The sequence below is a fragment of the Lynx canadensis genome, chromosome E3, assembly GCF_007474595.2.
Source record: "Lynx canadensis isolate LIC74 chromosome E3, mLynCan4.pri.v2, whole genome shotgun sequence".
NCBI classification, from domain to species: Eukaryota; Metazoa; Chordata; class Mammalia; order Carnivora; family Felidae; genus Lynx; species Lynx canadensis.
Genome location: NC_044318.1, coordinates 35064531 through 35082073, shown reverse-complemented (window position 1 = coordinate 35082073; position 17543 = coordinate 35064531). Strand labels below are relative to the sequence as shown.

Here is a 17543-nt window from a genome sequence, read left to right as displayed (position 1 = left end):
TTCAAGACTTTCTCGATCCCACAAGTTTCTGCTTTTGGTAGAGCACTTTCAACTGCCTGCCGTGTTTTTTCAGTTCCTTCTACAATTCTGAAGTCTGTCCTTTTTCCCTGGAAGGTCCTTGTCAGTATTTCGAGCCACTGACTTTCTTTTTTGCGGGACTGGAGAGAAAAAAAAGGAATCTCATCTCCACACCAAAGTATCAGACGCCAAAAAAATGTAAAGTCGTGAGTTTATTGCATATGTAACAAAATGAACCTGACCTCCTGGGTCCAGCCTGCTGTACAATCACTGTTTGTTTTGTGTTTCCAGCTGGTTCCATAACCACATTAAATAGAACTAGTATTTCTTTAAATACTTTTGATTTTGACATAAAACGGAACATTAGTGTACAATTTTCACAAAATAAATCAGCAATAAAAACAGTGGGAAGAATAACAAGGATAGCAGCAATACTTAAAAACAAGACATTACAAAATAAATTAAAAAATACATTATAAAGTGGTTGAGAAACAAAAATAAACAAATTTTAAAAATTCATACTATGTTTCGGGAAGGCTGCCGTGCGGCACGCGCCTGGCTGCGGACAGGGCCGGGGGGATGGGGCGGGTTCTCTGCGGAAGGCCACTCCTGACAGCTCAGGGTGGAGGACCCCCTCACCTGAATTGGGACCACGCGGCCGAGCAAGCTCGGGGAGCACGGGACTCCTGGCGGGCAGAGTCTCCCCTCGGGGAGAGCTGCCCTGTGTCCCCCAAGCAGCCCCTTTGTTTCTCCTTCCTACAGCGCTGGCAGAGCGGTGGTTTGCTGCATCCCTGAGGGTCGGCTGATGACCGCTGGTGAGGGCAAGCCTGCAAGTCGGGCCCCGGAAGCATCTGGGCCAAGGGGTGGGAAGGGGACGGCGGGGGCGGGGGGTGTTGGGGATCACCAAGGGCCACAAACGAGAGCTCGTGGAAACAGGGTCCACGTGGACCCAAAGTGGAGTCATCGGGAGCTTTTCCCCACTGTCTGCCACACTGCTCTTTCCGTGGTTCAAAAGGCCTAATCCAAGGTTCTAGAAGTGCAATGCTACTGACGGGCCTGTCTGGCGAGAGTAAACCAGGGCTCTGGAAAGTTCTGCTCTTTCAGGCCCCACTGTAACGCACAGCTGACGAGGACGACTGATGAGGGAGGAAAGCCCCGCCTTACAGGCCGGTCCCGCGTGCTGGGCCCACGCCTGACACCCGCGGGCAGCATGGGGCTGGCAGGCACGGGTTCTAAGGACTGTTCCTCCCGACAGCAGGAAGATCGTCTTACAGGAGCCACGTGCCACAGTCCCGCTAGACCCTCGTCTCCCCGCTCATTCCTGCAGCTCTGGGCCAAACCACAGGAACGGTCCGTGGTTCCCCCGCTCGGTCTGGATGTGCCCTCAGCTCTCTGTGGAGGTCTCCTCCTCACACTGGGGGGTTGAGGTGCACCTTCGAGAGGAGGCCTCTGTGGGGGAAGGGCCATAGCCGACATTTCCTTACTCTCGCAGAGGAAGGTTAAGAGGGAGGACTAGAGAGTCAGGGGGAGCCAGCTTCTAGAACGCCCTCTGAAGGACGATGGTAAACGAGCGAGACTCGGGGTAAGCCTGACCGGGGCAAGGCAGAACTTCTGACAGTCCAAGCCCATGATACGGCCTGGACTTCCTGAACGGATTTAATCTCTCCTCTGCAGCAGTCACACTTGACATCCTCTCTACCCTGGCACCTCCTCCGTAAATGGCCAGACGCGCGCTCTCTCACAGCTCTTGGAACCCACAGCCGCTAGCCCACGGCCCACCGAACCAGGTGAACTTCTTGTTCCGAGGGAGGGTCTGTCTCCCAGGGGTTCCCGAGCTCCCGCACGGCAGCCACAGAATGCTTCGGGGCAAGCCGAAGAACCACACGGCAAGACCCACAAGGGTGAGCTCGCCTCCAAACTCACCTAGCTCCGGAGGTATCCGTGACAAAAAGAGAGTCACCCGAAAGCCTTCCAGACCCACCTCAGACCCGCAGCTGGATCCCAACGCTTAACTCCGAAACCAACGGCAAACTTCCGACAGTGAAATGTCTTCCTGATGAATTACCCCGCATTTGCCCCCCCACCCCCCCACCAAACAAAACAACAACAAAAAACCAAACAGGACGATTGGCTGCTGCCCTTCACGGAAGTTCATCGCAAATCAAACCACCTTGTTCAAATACTGTTGAACTTCTGTGCAAATTGGAAAATGGTGTTGGAAACTCAGGGTCCAGGCTTGCTTTGGCCTTGCTCGTCACGTGAGGACGTCTGGGCGAGCGAACTGAGTAGTAGCGATTGTTCGCGTCTCCACCCGACACTCGGGAAACGAGCAGAATGAGCCAGGGTGAAGGGTCCCCTCCACTGACAGGTTTGCGTTCGTGCCCTACTCTTCGTAAAACCGTAACTCAGGGTGGATTTAAGTCAGTGGGGTGGCCCGTTCCCTCTCTCCCTGTGAGGCTACTTTGCACCAAGCCAGCAGCTACAACAGCAGAATTCTGTTAGTTCAGCTCTTAGCAACTTCCGCACAACACTTGGTTAGTATTCAAGTGACCCAGCCGACCCTCCTCGACATACAGGTGGTGGGGGAGTCGCAGCCCGGGACTGGCTGCATGGATCTGAGGCTGGTTTGGTGTGTTCTTTTATAAGCTCTGTTATGTGGTATTTTCACTGGAAAAATATCTCAAGCTAGATAGATAATGTGGCAAAAGGGACTCTTAAAAGGAAGATCATTTTTCTCTATGCAAAACAAGTTTTTTCAGCCAGGATCCCCTTAAAAATACCCCAGGCCTCCAGCAAAAGCTGCCCCAGTTCCTTTACTTTTCCAAAAGGGAAGCACATTTCGGATGCAAGCTTCCTGCTGGGGCAGAATTCCAACGGACAATACGGTTATTTTTCAGTTAGAAATTAATCTGCTTCCCAGAGCAGGCTGCTAGGGTGTGACTGCAATTTGAGCTGCAGAACTTGAAAAGGGACCTCAGGACTGTCTGGAGACAGAAGAGCTACCGGTTACAAACCCTCAGTAAGCCAAGCTCAGTTCCAGAACTTGTGGGTCGATCCTCCTATAAAGACCACAGGGCAGTGAGCCTATCACCAACCATGTGGGTTACAGTCGCTGCAGGGTATCCTGTGTGACCGAAGCCAAATGCTAAACCTGGCTGCATTTTATTGGATGGGTGATGGAAGGAGGTGGGGGGGGGGGGGGGGGGGGATCACTGTCAGAAGGGAGGAAAATATGGGTGGGAGCCGCCAACCAAAGTCCCCCCACCCCCCTCGCTCCCCCAACGAAAAGGAGGGGAGAAAACCCTTTCCCTCGGGTCATCTAGGGTTCCCGGGCCTCAGCCAGCTTTGCAGGAGGCGCACAGAAAGCTTGCTTTTGGTCTGGTGGTCGTGAGCTAGAATCTGTTGCCTTTGGTTGCTCTCTTCACTCCACGGCAAACCCGCAAGTCTCCTCCACGGCCGTCAGCAGCTTCTCGTAGAGCTTCTCGTACGACTCGTAAGGTGGAATGTCGATCCGATTAAAGCTGAAAGAGGACAAAAGAGCGACAGAGTCACTGCTGGGGCCATCTGGACCTAGGCCCTGGTCCAGGCGGGAGCAGAGCATTCAGGGCCTCGAGCTAGCAGCGTGTGAGTATACAGGCGGATGGGGCCAAGCATCTCATCGCCCAGCTGGGGTGGGGGGTACAGGCAAGTTTTCCACTCCCCCCTGGTGCTTTTCTGTTTCGAAAGCAAAGATTTTTCATGGAACACAGAACAAAATAAGTCCTAAGATCTTGAAAGCCAAAATTAAACCGATTACTATGTCCTGGTTATATCAGGACAAAGATCCTTCCTGATGCAGTGGTGGTTGTCTTCTTCGCATGTGGACCCCCGTAATCCAGACTGGCCGACTGTCGGATCACCACTGACAATCCACTGCCTGTCTGTCTAATCCTCCGTGACTTGACCTGAGACCAAATGGGGCAGTCTGGGATGTTTCCTGCAGAAACAAACTATTATCTCAAAACTAGTAAAACGTCAAATCTCTGATAGGAGGAGATAAATCAACATTTCCCTGGAGAAATTCTAGTGTTGTATTAAAAAAAAAAAAAAAAGAAAGAAAAGAAAAGGCATCCTTTAAGAAGGATATTCTCTCCTAATAAGTCAAAACATACAAAATTCTGACCGAGATAGTGACCTACTGAATTACTAGCGGTCAAGCAGTTAAGGATGGTTTTTGTCAAGAAAGAACTGGGCTGGGGCGCCTGGGTGGCTCAGTCGGTTAAGTGGCCGACTTCGGCTCAGGTCACGATCTTGCGGTCCGTGAGTTCGAGCCCCGCATCGGGCTCTGTGCTGATGGCTCAGAGCCTGGAGCCTGTTTCAGATTCTGTGTCTCCCTCTCTCTCTGCCCCTCCCCCGTTCATGCTCTGTCTCTCTCTGCCTCAAAAATAAATAAACGTTAAAAAAAAAAAAGAAAGAACTGGGCTAAACCGTGTGATAGTTTTTTTCTTAAAGTTGGGACTTCAGCATCTGAGGACAGTTCTCACATCCGTTTTATTCTAAACGTTCAACTATGAAAGGGCAGAGTCCTAGGGAAGAAAGCGGCTGCCGTGGGTCAACACAATGCTGTGTCTGTAACGGCCATGCGGGGCTGGGCGCCACAGCCTCGGTAGGGCCTTGGCCATGTAAGCACTTGAACCCACACCCCTGGGTTCCCAATCAGGAAGCTTCTGTTGCAATGTTACACATCTCGATGGCAAGGAACCGGCTCTCGCGAACCAGACACGCTGGTCTTTTTGATACGTGGTTTCTGAGACAAAGCGTACGTAAGTGACTTGATTTTTAAACTGCAAGGGAAAATCATCTGCTACAGGTATGAGTGATGTTAAAATTTAGTAAAGTTAAGAAGTTTTCAATGTGCAAGATGCATCCATCACCAAGTTCCAAGAAGGAAAACACAGGAAGCAAAGACTGGGAACTCCGGATTGAAAATGACAACTCCCCCGCAGGGAGGTATGTGTGTGCACACACGCGGCCCAGCAAAGGCAAGGCTGGAGCTGCCGAGTGCCAGCCGCCGTTAATCACATCTCACGACAAAACGGGTTTCACGAAAGAGACTTCTGATAACCCTCATGTGACACACGGCCAAGCGCTCATCCCACCTGACACTGGTTCCACGGCCAGTTGTCCTGGGGCGCAGGTAAAGGAAGCACGGGGAGTCACGTGAGGGGTGGCAGGCGCAGGGACAGGCTCCCCGCGATGCCACAGCGAGGTCCTTACCAGGTGTGGGCCTTCGGAAGGTTGTCTGTGTTGGCGTCGATCAGGTGGATGGTGAAGAGCCGGGGCCCTGCCGCGCCTGTAGAACCTTACGAGACAACATTCTAGTTAATGCACTTCAGAGGCGGGCCCCGGGCCCCACTGCCAACCACACCCTCGGCCCGATGCCCGGGCAGGTCGTCCTGCCGGACGGTCGTGGGCTTCCCGCGGCGGCATAGCCTGCACCTGGGTTAGGACACGCTGACCGTCCAGCGACCTATCCCAGCCATTCTAGAAAATCGCAGGGGCAGAGACGCGTGAGAGCTCTCCTCCTGGACCCTGGCCGTGGGCCCACTCAAGTGGGGATATTTGAAGGACAAAATCCTTAAATCACCAGTGACGGTTTTTCTTTTTTTTAAACAAGATGTTTAGCAAGTGGGCCCGCCCCTGACAGAGGACAGCAGGGTTATGACAAAAGCACGATACACAGTCATGAATCCCCCAGGCGGAGGGACGGTGGGAAAAGAAAAAGACACAAACACCTAGGACAACAGCCCAGGGGGATGGAAGTAGCTTCTGTCACTCAAATAAGTTCTTCAAATCTGGAAAAGTCTACAGGGAATGTTCTCTACATGAAATACACCTGCTATCTCTAGGAACATGCAAAGGTCCATCTGCTACTAGTATTTTAACATACTAACATTCTTCACCTTTTTCCTTCTGGCTCTCAGGGTTATCAAAAATCTGGATATCAGGTTTTTTATCAGCATCGGAAGGGACCAGAGAGGGGATGGGTACCTACACCAGACAGCGGAGCCTCTCAGGCAGTGCCTCTGCATAGAGGAGGAAACCGAGGCTCAGGAAGGACCCCTGGAGCTCATGACCAACACGGCAGCAGGAGACTCCATCTCCTGGCGCTCAGGCCGGGCTGCTCTCACCTCAGGGCTGCAGTGAGACGGCTGCTACCAGAAGACTCAGGAACGAATCCATGGTGCACTTTAGAACCTCTAATTTCTTTCCCCAAAGCCTTGCTGCTATTTGTACCCTCCCTCTGTCCCCCAGTTCTGTAGGGGTGGGGGAGGGACCGGCTCCATGGGGTCCTTCTTCACTCAGGTCTCGCCCAACTCAGCCCTGGGCGGGCACCAGGCTGGCCAGCCCCCGCCACAGCTGCGCGCCCCAGATGACACCCCGCCTGCTGGGCACGTGGCCTGCTGGGCACGTGGCCTGCAGGGACACCGAGAAAGGTGGGTTTGACAGGAAGCTGGGCTTTGTTTTGCTGAGATTCTCACCCCCTTTGCGTCTACAGGTATCTCCTCTCAGCTTGGGCAGAGGCTAGCACCCCCGGAGCACTGGGGGGCCGGCAGAGAGAATGGCAACAAGAGGGCCCCCGGGGGTGGGGGCGGCCGCGGCCGCCAGGCGAGCACCTCCACGCCCCCAGCGTTCGCTACGAGAAAACACAGGCCGCGCCACTTCCTAGGAGACATTTCAGGAAAACACCACCACGGCGGTCCAGCTCTTCCTGCCGTGGCCGGGCAGGGGACATGCCTGGCGGAGACGCGTGGGGCCAGGAGCCCCGCCTCCACATCAGTCACCTTGCAAAGCCTTGAAGCCTTGGAGAGGGACCCGAGTGGACCCGGTCACAAACTGCAGCAGCCTGGCCCTCCTCTCCTCATCGAAGGTCTCCACGGCCTGCCAGAACCAGCGGACGATGTTGCTGTCGGCCACACAGTGCTTCAGCCGAGTGTTGGACTTCCAGTCGCTCACGTCGATCTTATCCAGGCCGCCTATGATCAGCTGCGAAGGCGTTTAGAGGCAAGTTATTTCTCAGACGTACAGACCGGGTCATGGCAGCCTCCCAGGTTCCCAGCGTCTGAAAGGAGGGAATTCGTGGCGTCCGAATAAACTAGCCAGAGACTCAGACAAGCGGAGAGGGAGACGGGCCCACGCTCCCAACAGCGCCTTTTCTTACAACCAGGTCTGCTCTCCTCATCCGCGAGGAGTCAGTACCAAAGGGCCGACCGGCGAGACTGAAGGGGCTGACTGTAAAACGGGGCCACCTCCCCGGGACCCCAGGGGCCGTCACAGCAGGGCTGGGAGGGGAGTGGTGTGCGAGTTTCTGCACCGGGTGGGCTGCTGCCCGCCCACGGAGGCGCCTCGCCGCGGCAGAAAGACAAGGATTTCAAAGCCGTGAGCCACTTGGCACGGACGTGGGTAAGGGATGAATGAGTCTCTATGTTCACACACGCGAAGTGGGACACGAGAAGACAATAACACTTTGTGCGGAGTCTAATAATAGCTAGAACAGAAACACAAAGTTGACGTGCTGGCAGAATCTGGTTATACGCGAGAGAATTTCCTCGATCCGAGGTAAATACGTGGGAGGGGTTTGGAAACCGCCACGGCTGGAGATCTTGAACATGAGGATAAGCCACAGGACACCCCGAACAATGTCCGGAGAATGATCTGGACTCGTTGCCGCCAAGCAGACACCTGTCCTTGTCATAAACAGGCTCAGACGCCCTCGACACCCCGCTCGCTCTAGGCCTGTTCGTCGGGAGCCCCGACAAACCCCCGGCCTTGCCGCGGGGACAGACAAGCCTCATTCTGCAGGCAGGTTGTAAAACAAGAAAACACCGATCTCACTTGCGCCCTTTAATGCCTCCTTGGCTCGGCCCGGTGAGCACGTACCTCCAGTTCCTTCTGGTCAAACGGCTTCAGTAAGTGTTGAGGAATGAGTTCATTAAACCCCTTCTGAAGAGCCAAGAACTGGGCTTCAATCCCCCGCATGAACCTCCAATTTACATACAACCTGAGAAACAAATTCACAAGTTGGAGGCAGCATCAAGTGGTTCATGAAAAAAAAAAAGTTTTCTCCACAGAAGGTTCTGACATCTGAACCTGGCACCCTGCCTGCCGGGCCTCCCCTGGGGGCGGGAGGAGGGGGCGGAGGTGGGGGCAGATGGGACGAAACCCCCACCGGCCGACGTTGCCTAGCCTCAGTATCAGGTTAAAAATAAGTTAGCACAGGCCCTTACACATGCTGATGCTTCGCTAAAAATAGCTGTAGGAATTAACCTGACCTGTTAGAGCAAGTGCCATAACTGAAAAGTAGACCTGAAAATGACACACAGGATACCGTGGGAACACGCGCCAGTCTGGCAGCCTCCGCACACGGACACGCCCGCATGCTTCCAACTCCCCAGTGCGAGCGACTGGCCGTTTATTTGCCTGAAGAGGTAGGCGCCTGGACGGCTCAGCTGGTTAAGGGTCCGACTCTTGATTTCAGCTCAGGACACGATCTTATGGTTTGTGGGATCGAGCCCCACATCAGACTCTGAACTGACAGCGCGGAGCCTGCTTGGGATTCTGTCTCTTCTCGCCCTGCCCGACCCCTGTCTGCTGTCTATCTCAAAATAAACATTAAAGAAAAAAAGAAGAGAAAACAAACTACTATGGAGTAGACTTCCTCGAGACTGATCTCAAGGAAACTTCTAGGCTTCTATTCTCTCCTGCGTTCACCACCTTCACACCCAGAATTGGGAGGTCACCTGCAATCCCTTCCCCAGCTTGGGCTCTGGAGTCATTATCCTCCCTTCAATGGGCCGGCTCTGGTGGCACTAGGGGCACCTCTGTGCACAGCCCCCAACACTGAACCCGACCGTTGCTGAAAGTCTGTTCTGTTCCTGGGATTCTGGTCATAGGTGCCGGCAGGGAAGGGAAGCCTCAAACAGCCAAGGAGCCTTGACAACCTAAATGTGAACCCAGCCTTGCCCAGATGGTCCCAGGCACCTGGATGTCCCTGCTGGCAACTTCCAAGGTTCCCCAGAACATTACCGGACATATTCTTTCTTGTTGTCCTCTGTGACAGGAACGTTGCGACCATTGGGTTTCAGTTCATGCTGAAGAATCCTCCCGAAAGCATTGTGTTCCACACAGAAAGTGTGGTCTAGCACAGGGGTGATATCATTCTCTCTGTTGAAGTTAAGACACAAGATGGATGTCGGACCTCTGCCAGCATGCAGCAGCGAACAGAACCTTAGACGGAACGTTCCGGGAGAAAGACGGCACTTCCTGTCCATCACCCCAGATCTGCAGGGGGGGACGAGGAAAACCTAGGGCCCAGAGCACGTGTGAGGGCAGGGGTGCGGGTACTGAAGGGGTACCACAGCTCCACTCTGCATGTGCCCAGACTCTGGGCTCCCTCATTCACAGGGAGGTGATGGTAGCTCTCTCGTTCTGGGATTTTATGAGACACGGTGGCCTGACTGCCTTGTAAACTGAGTCTCCGAACAGAAGGATTCACGAAGAGGAAACGGGGTCAAAGGAAAAGCAACCTGCAGAAGACACACCTAGAAAACATTCGCAAGCCCTCCTTTAGGGCAGCCATTCCAAATGCATCCATTCAAACAAAGTAGCACTTGGAAGTTCAAGTGGACTCCTCTGCCCCCCGCATTTGCTGAGACGCAAGCAGAGTAAACGATTTTGTACAGGATGGAGGCCCTAACCCCCCCGGACTACCCATTTCCAGCTGGGGCACGTGAAGTGAGGCCGACCGGCACTTGGGGTGCAGCGGCTCCAGCTCCCCCTCTCGCTCTCCCCCTGCAGAGCCTGGATCTCTCCCTCCTGTGAAATCGGCTCCTTCACAAGGACCCGCAACCCCCGCGGTTACCACGTGACTGTGCCGACAGCTTCCAAGAGAGTTCTAGGATAATTCTAAAACAAAGTCGACTAAATATAGTTTTTCCTGATACTTTCTCTTACTATCAAATTCTCTGCCACTAATTTTGTGTTGGGTGCTTTCCCTCTCGAGATTCACTGGAGAGTCCAAAACAAAACCCACCACCCACCTATCAGGCCTGGGGATTAATTTTGTGGCCAGACCTTAATAATTTGAGGAAGAAATTAGTCTATGAAGTGAAACTGGCCAAATGTCATGAAGGAAGAAAGTCAACTGAGTATTTCTTGTTAAATCCACTTTTATGTTTTTGGCTGTAAAACAGCATTTTCTTTACTTCTCTTCCCTGACTTCACACCCATCCCTCGAAAACATTCACATGCACGCACACATGCACACAAAACAATTGTATTTGGTGGACAGTAAGATGGGTGAGGCATCTTCCATCAACTGAACAGTGAGTCGGTACTTACAGAATCCACACTAAGCTCTTATGGAGTTCTGGGTCCACCGACTCCAAATCAGAGAGCTGGATGGGTTTCCCCAGTAGCTGCTTATAGAAGGGAACCGTGAAGCCCCCGTTTATGTAGTGTCCGTGGAATACGGCGAGACCCATGATCCGACCCACGAAATGGAAATAAGACAGATGGTCCTGTAGGGGGCACCAGAGAACACATTTATTAGGAAAATGACCAGCCAGGGTGGATACCTTGTGCTTTCTCCAAGCTTCTTGGGAGACCTGTCCCATGGGCAACCCAACACTGACTCAGTTGCTCACAGGTTGTGCTCACGATCAAAGGAAAGAAGGCTGGTTAGGGAGTCAAAATTCAGAGCATGCGTTTTGTATAGATCATCTGAACATTTTACATGCCCTTCGTTCAAACATGTCCTCAGAACTGCTACATCATTTGTGGTACTCAGCCTAAAAGGAAAATGCAGAACTCTTTGCTCAAAAATTATTAAGAATTTCAACATGGCAGCCACGGAGAATCAAACCAACACAGGCGCTTCTAAGTGCCAGGCGTGCAGGTAGCCGGCCCCCCGTTTTCCCCACTGCACTACAAACAGAGCAGGGGGCAATTCTCCCTGAGTCCCAGGAGAAAGCAGAAGAGAAGAAAATCCAAAGGAAATAAAAAACCAAAGAGGAACATAGAGGAAAATAATGGACAGCCCAAGTAACAGAATCATTCTAAAACCAGAGCTGTTCTGGTTTTTAACTGGGGAACCTCACATCTCTGCTTTCCAGGTGGAATTATAAGCAGAATTAATGAAAACCCCATTTCCATTTCCTGCTCTACCTTTCAGTGTCTATTTACCAGAGACTGAGTAAGTCCACAATGGATAAACCAAGGACTGACACTGGACCTGGAAATCTAGCTAGAGAACTTTCCAATTCGCCCTCTCTTTATTCATGGGTACTTACGGGGTTGATCGAAGAATCCGGGTTGATTTGCAACATGTAAATGTTGTCCGTAGAATACTGGAAGAGTCCATAATACGGATTCAACATTTCATGGCACAATAAATAGAGCCACTCCCTAGGAACAACAAAATGACAACCATTTTATATGTGTGAAAATGTCCAGTTTAGGTCTTACCAAAAGGACTGACTCCCTGGGTCCTAGAAGGCCACACTGCAGGATAACCAGGCCCTGAGAGAAGGTGTAGATGGGGCAGATTAGTCTGAGGAAGTAACAACTTGCGTCCGGTCGTCTGAGAAATGGCTTTTCTGGCCCAAACTCCCACAGTGGCTCCGAAGCCGAGGAAGAACGGCGGTGGGCTTCACCCGGCACCACCTGCTACGGGCAGTGCTCTCGGCAGGGGGACTCATCAGCCTGCCAGAACCTCAGCTAAGGTGTTCCCTGGGACTCTGCAGAGACCAGCTCTCAGGTGATGATGTCAATCGTGTGGTTCCAATGGACAAAAGAGCAATTAATAAAGAGCAGTCATATCCTACTTATAAAGGGTGTGCGTGCACGCGTGTATGTACACAAAACAGGAAAGATCTATATGCAGAGCAGAGAGGAAGAGGAGGAGGAAGAGGATTTACACAGACACTTGGACAGTAGTTAACTTTAGAATCAGCATTCTGGGGGATCTTCAGTTTTCTTTTGCCTCTTGCTAGAGAGTTTTTACATTTCCAACAGGAACATGTTATTCACATTTAAGTGAGGAGAAAACAGTTTGCAGTCCAGGCAGACAGGGATTGAGAACGACTTTCACCCTTTATGACTTTCTTTTAAAAAAAATTTTTTTTAACATTTATTTATTATCGAGGGACAGAGAGAGACAGAGCATGAGCATTGGGGGGGGGGGGGGTGGGCAGAGAGAGGAGGAGACACAGAATCCGAAACAGGCTCCAGGCTCTGAGCTGTCAGCACAGAGCCTGATGCAGGGCTTGAACTCACAAACCGCGAGATCATGACCTGAGCCGAGGTCAGACGCTTAACCGACTGAGCCACCTCGGCGCCCTTACCTTTTATGACTTTCTATCTTGTCGATTCTACCTTTTGTCATAAACATTTATCATTTTTATAATTTTAAAAAACAAGCTGAATCCATAACAAGATATAATTTCATGAGTTCTGAAATCTGGACGAGATACATAAGAATAAATTATTTTTGGAATCCCTTTATATTCCAATCATTTCATTATGTATTAAAAAACAAAACAAAACAAAAAGCCCCAAATCAGAAACATCCAACAGGGGCGCCTGGGTGGTTCAGTTGGTTCAGCGTCTGACTTCAGCTTCAATTCAGGTCATGATCTCACAGTTATGTGAGTTCGAGCCCCACACTGGGCTCTCTGATGTCAGCATGGAGCCCACTAAAGATCCTCTGTCCCCCTCTCTCTGCCCCTGTCCCGCTCACGTGCACACTCTTTTTCAAAAATAAATAAACATTAAAAAAATTTTTTTAAGAAACAATCGTATGGAAGCCAATTTGACAATTATAATTTTTTTTGAAAAAATAAAAAAAAAATACATAAATAAAATTAAAAAAGAAACAATCCGGCAAAACAAGCACTCTCAACAGCATCTGTGTGATTTGGCTCCAGGGTCAGGGGCGAGAAGCCCAGGACCGGGAAAAAGCATATGCAAACACCTGTGTCACTTCTACAGTGACCCTTTTATTCTTTCTACTCAAATCTCCTTTCTAGGGGCGCCTGGGTGGCGCAGTCGGTTAAGCGTCCGACTTCAGCCAGGTCACGATCTCGCGGTCCGTGAGTTCGAGCCCCGCATCAGGCTCTGGGCTGATGGCTCGGAGCCTGGAGCCTGTTTCTGATTCTGTGTCTCCCTCTCTCTCTCTGCCCCTCCCCCGTTCATGCTCTGTCTCTCTCTGTCCCAAAAATAAATAAACGTTTAAAAAAAAAAAAAAATCTCCTTTCTAATGGATACATTTCGTTAAGACAGCAGCCCCAGATTTTATTCTGGAATTTCTTACTCTGTCAAACACAAAAGGCATGGAATTGAGATCAACCAGGAAAAGGATGAGCACACGTGCAAACGATCCAAGGCAACGGTGACAATACACAGAAAGGATCAGACTGCAAAAGATTACGTATCGAACTCAAGAGAACAGAAAGGAACTGGCAGAAACCAGGAGACTCCAAATGTCACACAATTCTTTACTAGAAAGGCAGAATTTCCCGGCTATAAGACCAAGGTTGAGAGTTTGGGTTTGAGAGGAATCCTTTTCAAAAGCCGAGGACCTGCAACTGTCTAGACAGGAAGTGATCAAAACACAAGCAAATATTCTGACCGAGTCACGCACAAGGGAGGGAGGCGTATTAGGGATGTTAAGGAAGTGGTGAGGGGAGAGCTAACTATACAGGAAATGGTTGAGAACCAAACACCGGGGAAGTGAGTGTAGACTGATTCTCATCGGCCAGATGATGAACGAACGAACGAACACACACACACACACACACACACACACACACACACACACACGTGATTTAAATCTCTCTGCAGCTCTCTGAGACAGGTCTGATCCCCTGTGGATGTGAGGAAGGATCTGAGGGGTGAAACAATGCAAGATCACACTGGAGTAGGAAACCCAGGACTCACAGCTCTTTCCGCTAGACCACCGTGTCAACCAAGGGACCTCCAAAAAGGCCTCTCTGTGTGGAAGACTGGATAAAAACTGGGACATGCAGAAGGAACAGAACTCCTATCAGATCAAACCGAGCTATTCACATGCGTGCCTGGGGATACATAATACAGCCACGCTAAGACGGATGGTAGGTTGGAACAGTTGAGGGTCCTGAATTCCTGAGACTGTAAAGGAAATAGCAGAGAAGAGAAAATGCAAGTAGTCTGATTTGAACTGTTGGGGCAAACACGAACATCTAACTAGGAAGCTTCTCACCTAAAAAGGGGGCAGAAAGCCTGATCCACTTGGCAGGAAACAGAACTCGCTTCATCACGGGCAAACAGAAGTTACGTTTGCCAAAAGAAAGACGGTTTCTAGAATCAAGATGGAGATGATTAAGGAAGAACTCTGGGACAGTCTTTTTTGTTTGTGTTAATGTTTTTTTTTTTTTTTAATTTTTTTTTCAACGTTTTTTTATTTTATTTTTGGGACAGAGAGAGACAGAGAGGGGCAGAGAGACAGGGAGACACAGAATCGGAAACAGGCTCCAGGCTCCGAGCCATCAGCCCAGAGCCCGACGCGGGGCTCGAACTCACGGACCGCGAGATCGTGACCTGGCTGAAGTCGGACGCTTAACCGACTGCGCCACCCAGGCGCCCCTGTGTTAATGTTTTTATTTATTTTTGAGAGCGAGCAAGACAGAGTGTGAGCAGGGGAGGGGCAGAGAGAGAGGGAGACACAGGATCCGAAGCAGGCTCCAGGCTCCGAGCTGTCAGCACAGAGCCCGACGCGGGGCTCGAGCTCACAAACCACAAGATCGTGACCTGAGCCAGAGCCCGATGCTTAACCGACTGAGCCGCCCAGGCGTCCCTGGGACAGTCTTGAAAGGGAAAGCGTTTCCCATGGAGAGCCAGTGCCCGCTGTGAGCTCACTACTGGGGAGAGGCGTGCCTTTCTGTGCCCTTCATCCCAGGTGGACTCAGGAGCAGCCGAGGGCAGGAGGATGAAGGGCAAAGACAGGAGTGGAAAGAAGGTGGAGGAATGATTTTCTCCAGGGCCAAATGGCAGATCGTGACTTCTAGCTAACACTAACCAGAGTTGGTGTTTTACATGTATTTGTGTAATTCTCTAACGCCTGTACCTCGTCAGATTGAGAACGCCTTTGGATGGGGACTTTGGAGGGGTGAAGGGGGCAGAGAACATGTTACTTTGCTCACTACTGTATCTCTAGTACCTGGTACATGGTAGAGTCTCCATATTTAATGGTTAATAAATAAACACAATTCTTACAAGAGCATACAAATTTTAGGGGTGTTCTCCTTTAAGAAGATTCAATCCTGTAGGGCGCCTGGGTGGCGCTGGTTGGTTGGTTGAGCGTCCGACTTTGGCTCAGGTCACGATCTCACGGTGTGTGGGTTCAGGCCCCGCATCAGGCTCTATGCTGACAGCTCAGAGCCTGGCACCTGCTTCTGATGCTGTGTCTCCCTCTCTCTCTCTGCCCCTCCCCTGCTCACGCTCTGTCTCTCTCTCAAAAATACACATTAAAAAAAACATTTTTTTTAAAGATTCAATCAAGTGAAGATTCAATCACAGATAAGAAATTTTTAATTTTTAAAGTATTTTGTTGCAATGGAATCAATAAATTAGTATGTTACGATCACATAAAAAGTGAAAACGATGTTGGAGCGGTACAGCCACTGTGGGAAACAGTGTGGAGCTTCCTCAAAAAATTAAGACTAGAAATACCAGGCAATCCAGTAACTCCACTGCTAGGTATTTACCCAAAGAAATGAAACCACGGATTCAAAAAGATATACGCACCTCTATGCTTACTGCAGCATTATTTGTAAGAGCCACGCTATGGAGCAGCCCAAGTGTCCGTGGACAGATGAACGGATAAAGGGATGCGGTATATACGCATGATGGAATGTTAATCACCAAAGAAAGGAGATCTCGCCGGGTGTGGCAACGCGAATAGACCTAGAAGGTATGATGCTAAGTGAAATGAGTCAGAGAAAGACAAACACCACATGGTGTCGCTTTTATGGGGAATCTAAAAACACAACAAAACAAAGCAGAAACAGACCCATAAATACGGAGGACTGATGGCTGCCAGAGGGGAGGGTGCCGCGGGGCCGGGCAAAATGCGTGAAGGGAAGAGGGAGGTCAGAGAGCGCCCCCTGTTGGTGACAGATGACGGCTACGCTTGTAGCGAGCAGAGCGTTCGACTTTTCAAAACGCTACGTTGCACACCTGAAACTAACGTAACATCGTGTGTCAACTATGCCTCGTGAAAAGTAGGAACTCGGAGATGAGCGAGTAAAATCAAATAGACTGTCTAGAATCACCACTTTTGTTCACGTAAAGAAAAAATCCTGAGGCACCGGAAGCTGAACGCTCCTAGAAAGTGGGGGAAAACAAGCAAAGATGGGAAATAAAAAGAGAGACCTGGAGGGTCCATCCAGGGAGTCCAGCATCTGCGTAACTGGCATTTCAGAAAGAGCAAAGCGGGGAAACAGAAGAGGGGAAACTGAGCAAGAAGCCGCTGCTGGTTCGGCTGATCCAGGAGGGAGGTACGCTGGCGTGGCAGGTGCTCCTAGGAGCTGGGGGTCCCGCGAGGAGGGGATGGGAGCTGGGGTTTCAGCGAGGACGGGAAGGCTCCGAGTGCACGCTCTGTGACTGTGGGCCATGCAGCAGACCGGGGCCAGGGATCTCGGGATCTCGGAGTCAGAGAAGGCCCTTTCGGGGGGCGTGCGAGCAGACCCAAGGGAACAGAGGGAATGGGCTACATGAGGGTCTCGGAGACACTCTAGGCAGAGGGGAGGTGAAGGCCAAGGCCCGAGGCAGCCACGGCGAGAGTGCAGCAGCCGAGGGAGAGCAGCCAGGGCCGAGCCTGGAGCACCTGCGGGGGTTCAGCTGGGGGTTCGGGGACAGGGGACGATGGCCGAGTCTCCAAAAAGCTCACGCCGGCTGCTGCCAAGCAGCGGCCTGTGCAGGACAGTGAGAAGCAGGGGGCACGTTCGGAGGAGCAACGACAGATAGGACAGGTAGGCCCCAAGCGGCGGGGGGGGCAGGGAGCTGGCGGGCAACATGCGGTCGGGGCAGCGCCGTCTGCTGAGGACCACGGACACGGGCCCTGGGAGACGACAGGGGAGGGGGTGAGGGCGGGCACTGAGGTAGGACAAACGAGAAGCTGATGAGGGGCCCTCAGAGATTCGGGACCATCAGGCTTCGAAGGGTTCAGAAACCCCCACGGAGAGCCCAGGGCAAGCAAGTGTGGCGTTGACGGGAGCAGCACACAGACGGAACCCAGGGTGCCCTCGGCGACCCCGGGACTGAGCCGGGGGCCGCCGATGCTCCGGGTGAGGAGCACCCGCACGAGGACTGGCAGGGACCAGGGGCCAAACCAGGAGAGGGGGGCGTCCGGAAACCAAGTGGAAAAAGCGCTTCGAGAATAGGGAGCGACCAGAGGCGTCAGGTTCCGCTGACAGGCCAGGGGACGTAGAGGCCCAGGAGTCATCACG

At 51.7% G+C, this 17543-nt stretch overlaps 1 protein-coding gene across 5 annotated transcripts in view; it reads right to left on the bottom strand.

Annotated features, from left to right (window-relative positions):
- Positions 1-211: 211 nt before the first annotated feature.
- SMURF1 (SMAD specific E3 ubiquitin protein ligase 1) overlaps positions 212-17543 on the bottom strand; it is a 110883-nt gene continuing 93551 nt past the window's right edge. For 4 of the 5 annotated variants that reach the window (XM_030300370.1, XM_030300366.1, XM_030300368.2 and 1 more), the window contains 7 exons: positions 11349-11463; positions 10399-10577; positions 9085-9222; positions 7939-8059; positions 6843-7044; positions 5275-5359; positions 212-3539 (listed from right to left, as the gene is read on the bottom strand). In XM_030300370.1, coding sequence (XP_030156230.1) covers positions 3440-3539; positions 5275-5359; positions 6843-7044; positions 7939-8059; positions 9085-9222; positions 10399-10577; positions 11349-11463 — 940 coding nt within the window. In that variant the 3' untranslated portion in view covers positions 212-3439. The remainder of the gene's footprint in view (positions 3540-5274; positions 5360-6842; positions 7045-7938; positions 8060-9084; positions 9223-10398; positions 10578-11348; positions 11464-17543) is intronic. The other variant, XM_030300365.2, reaches the window with a different exon arrangement.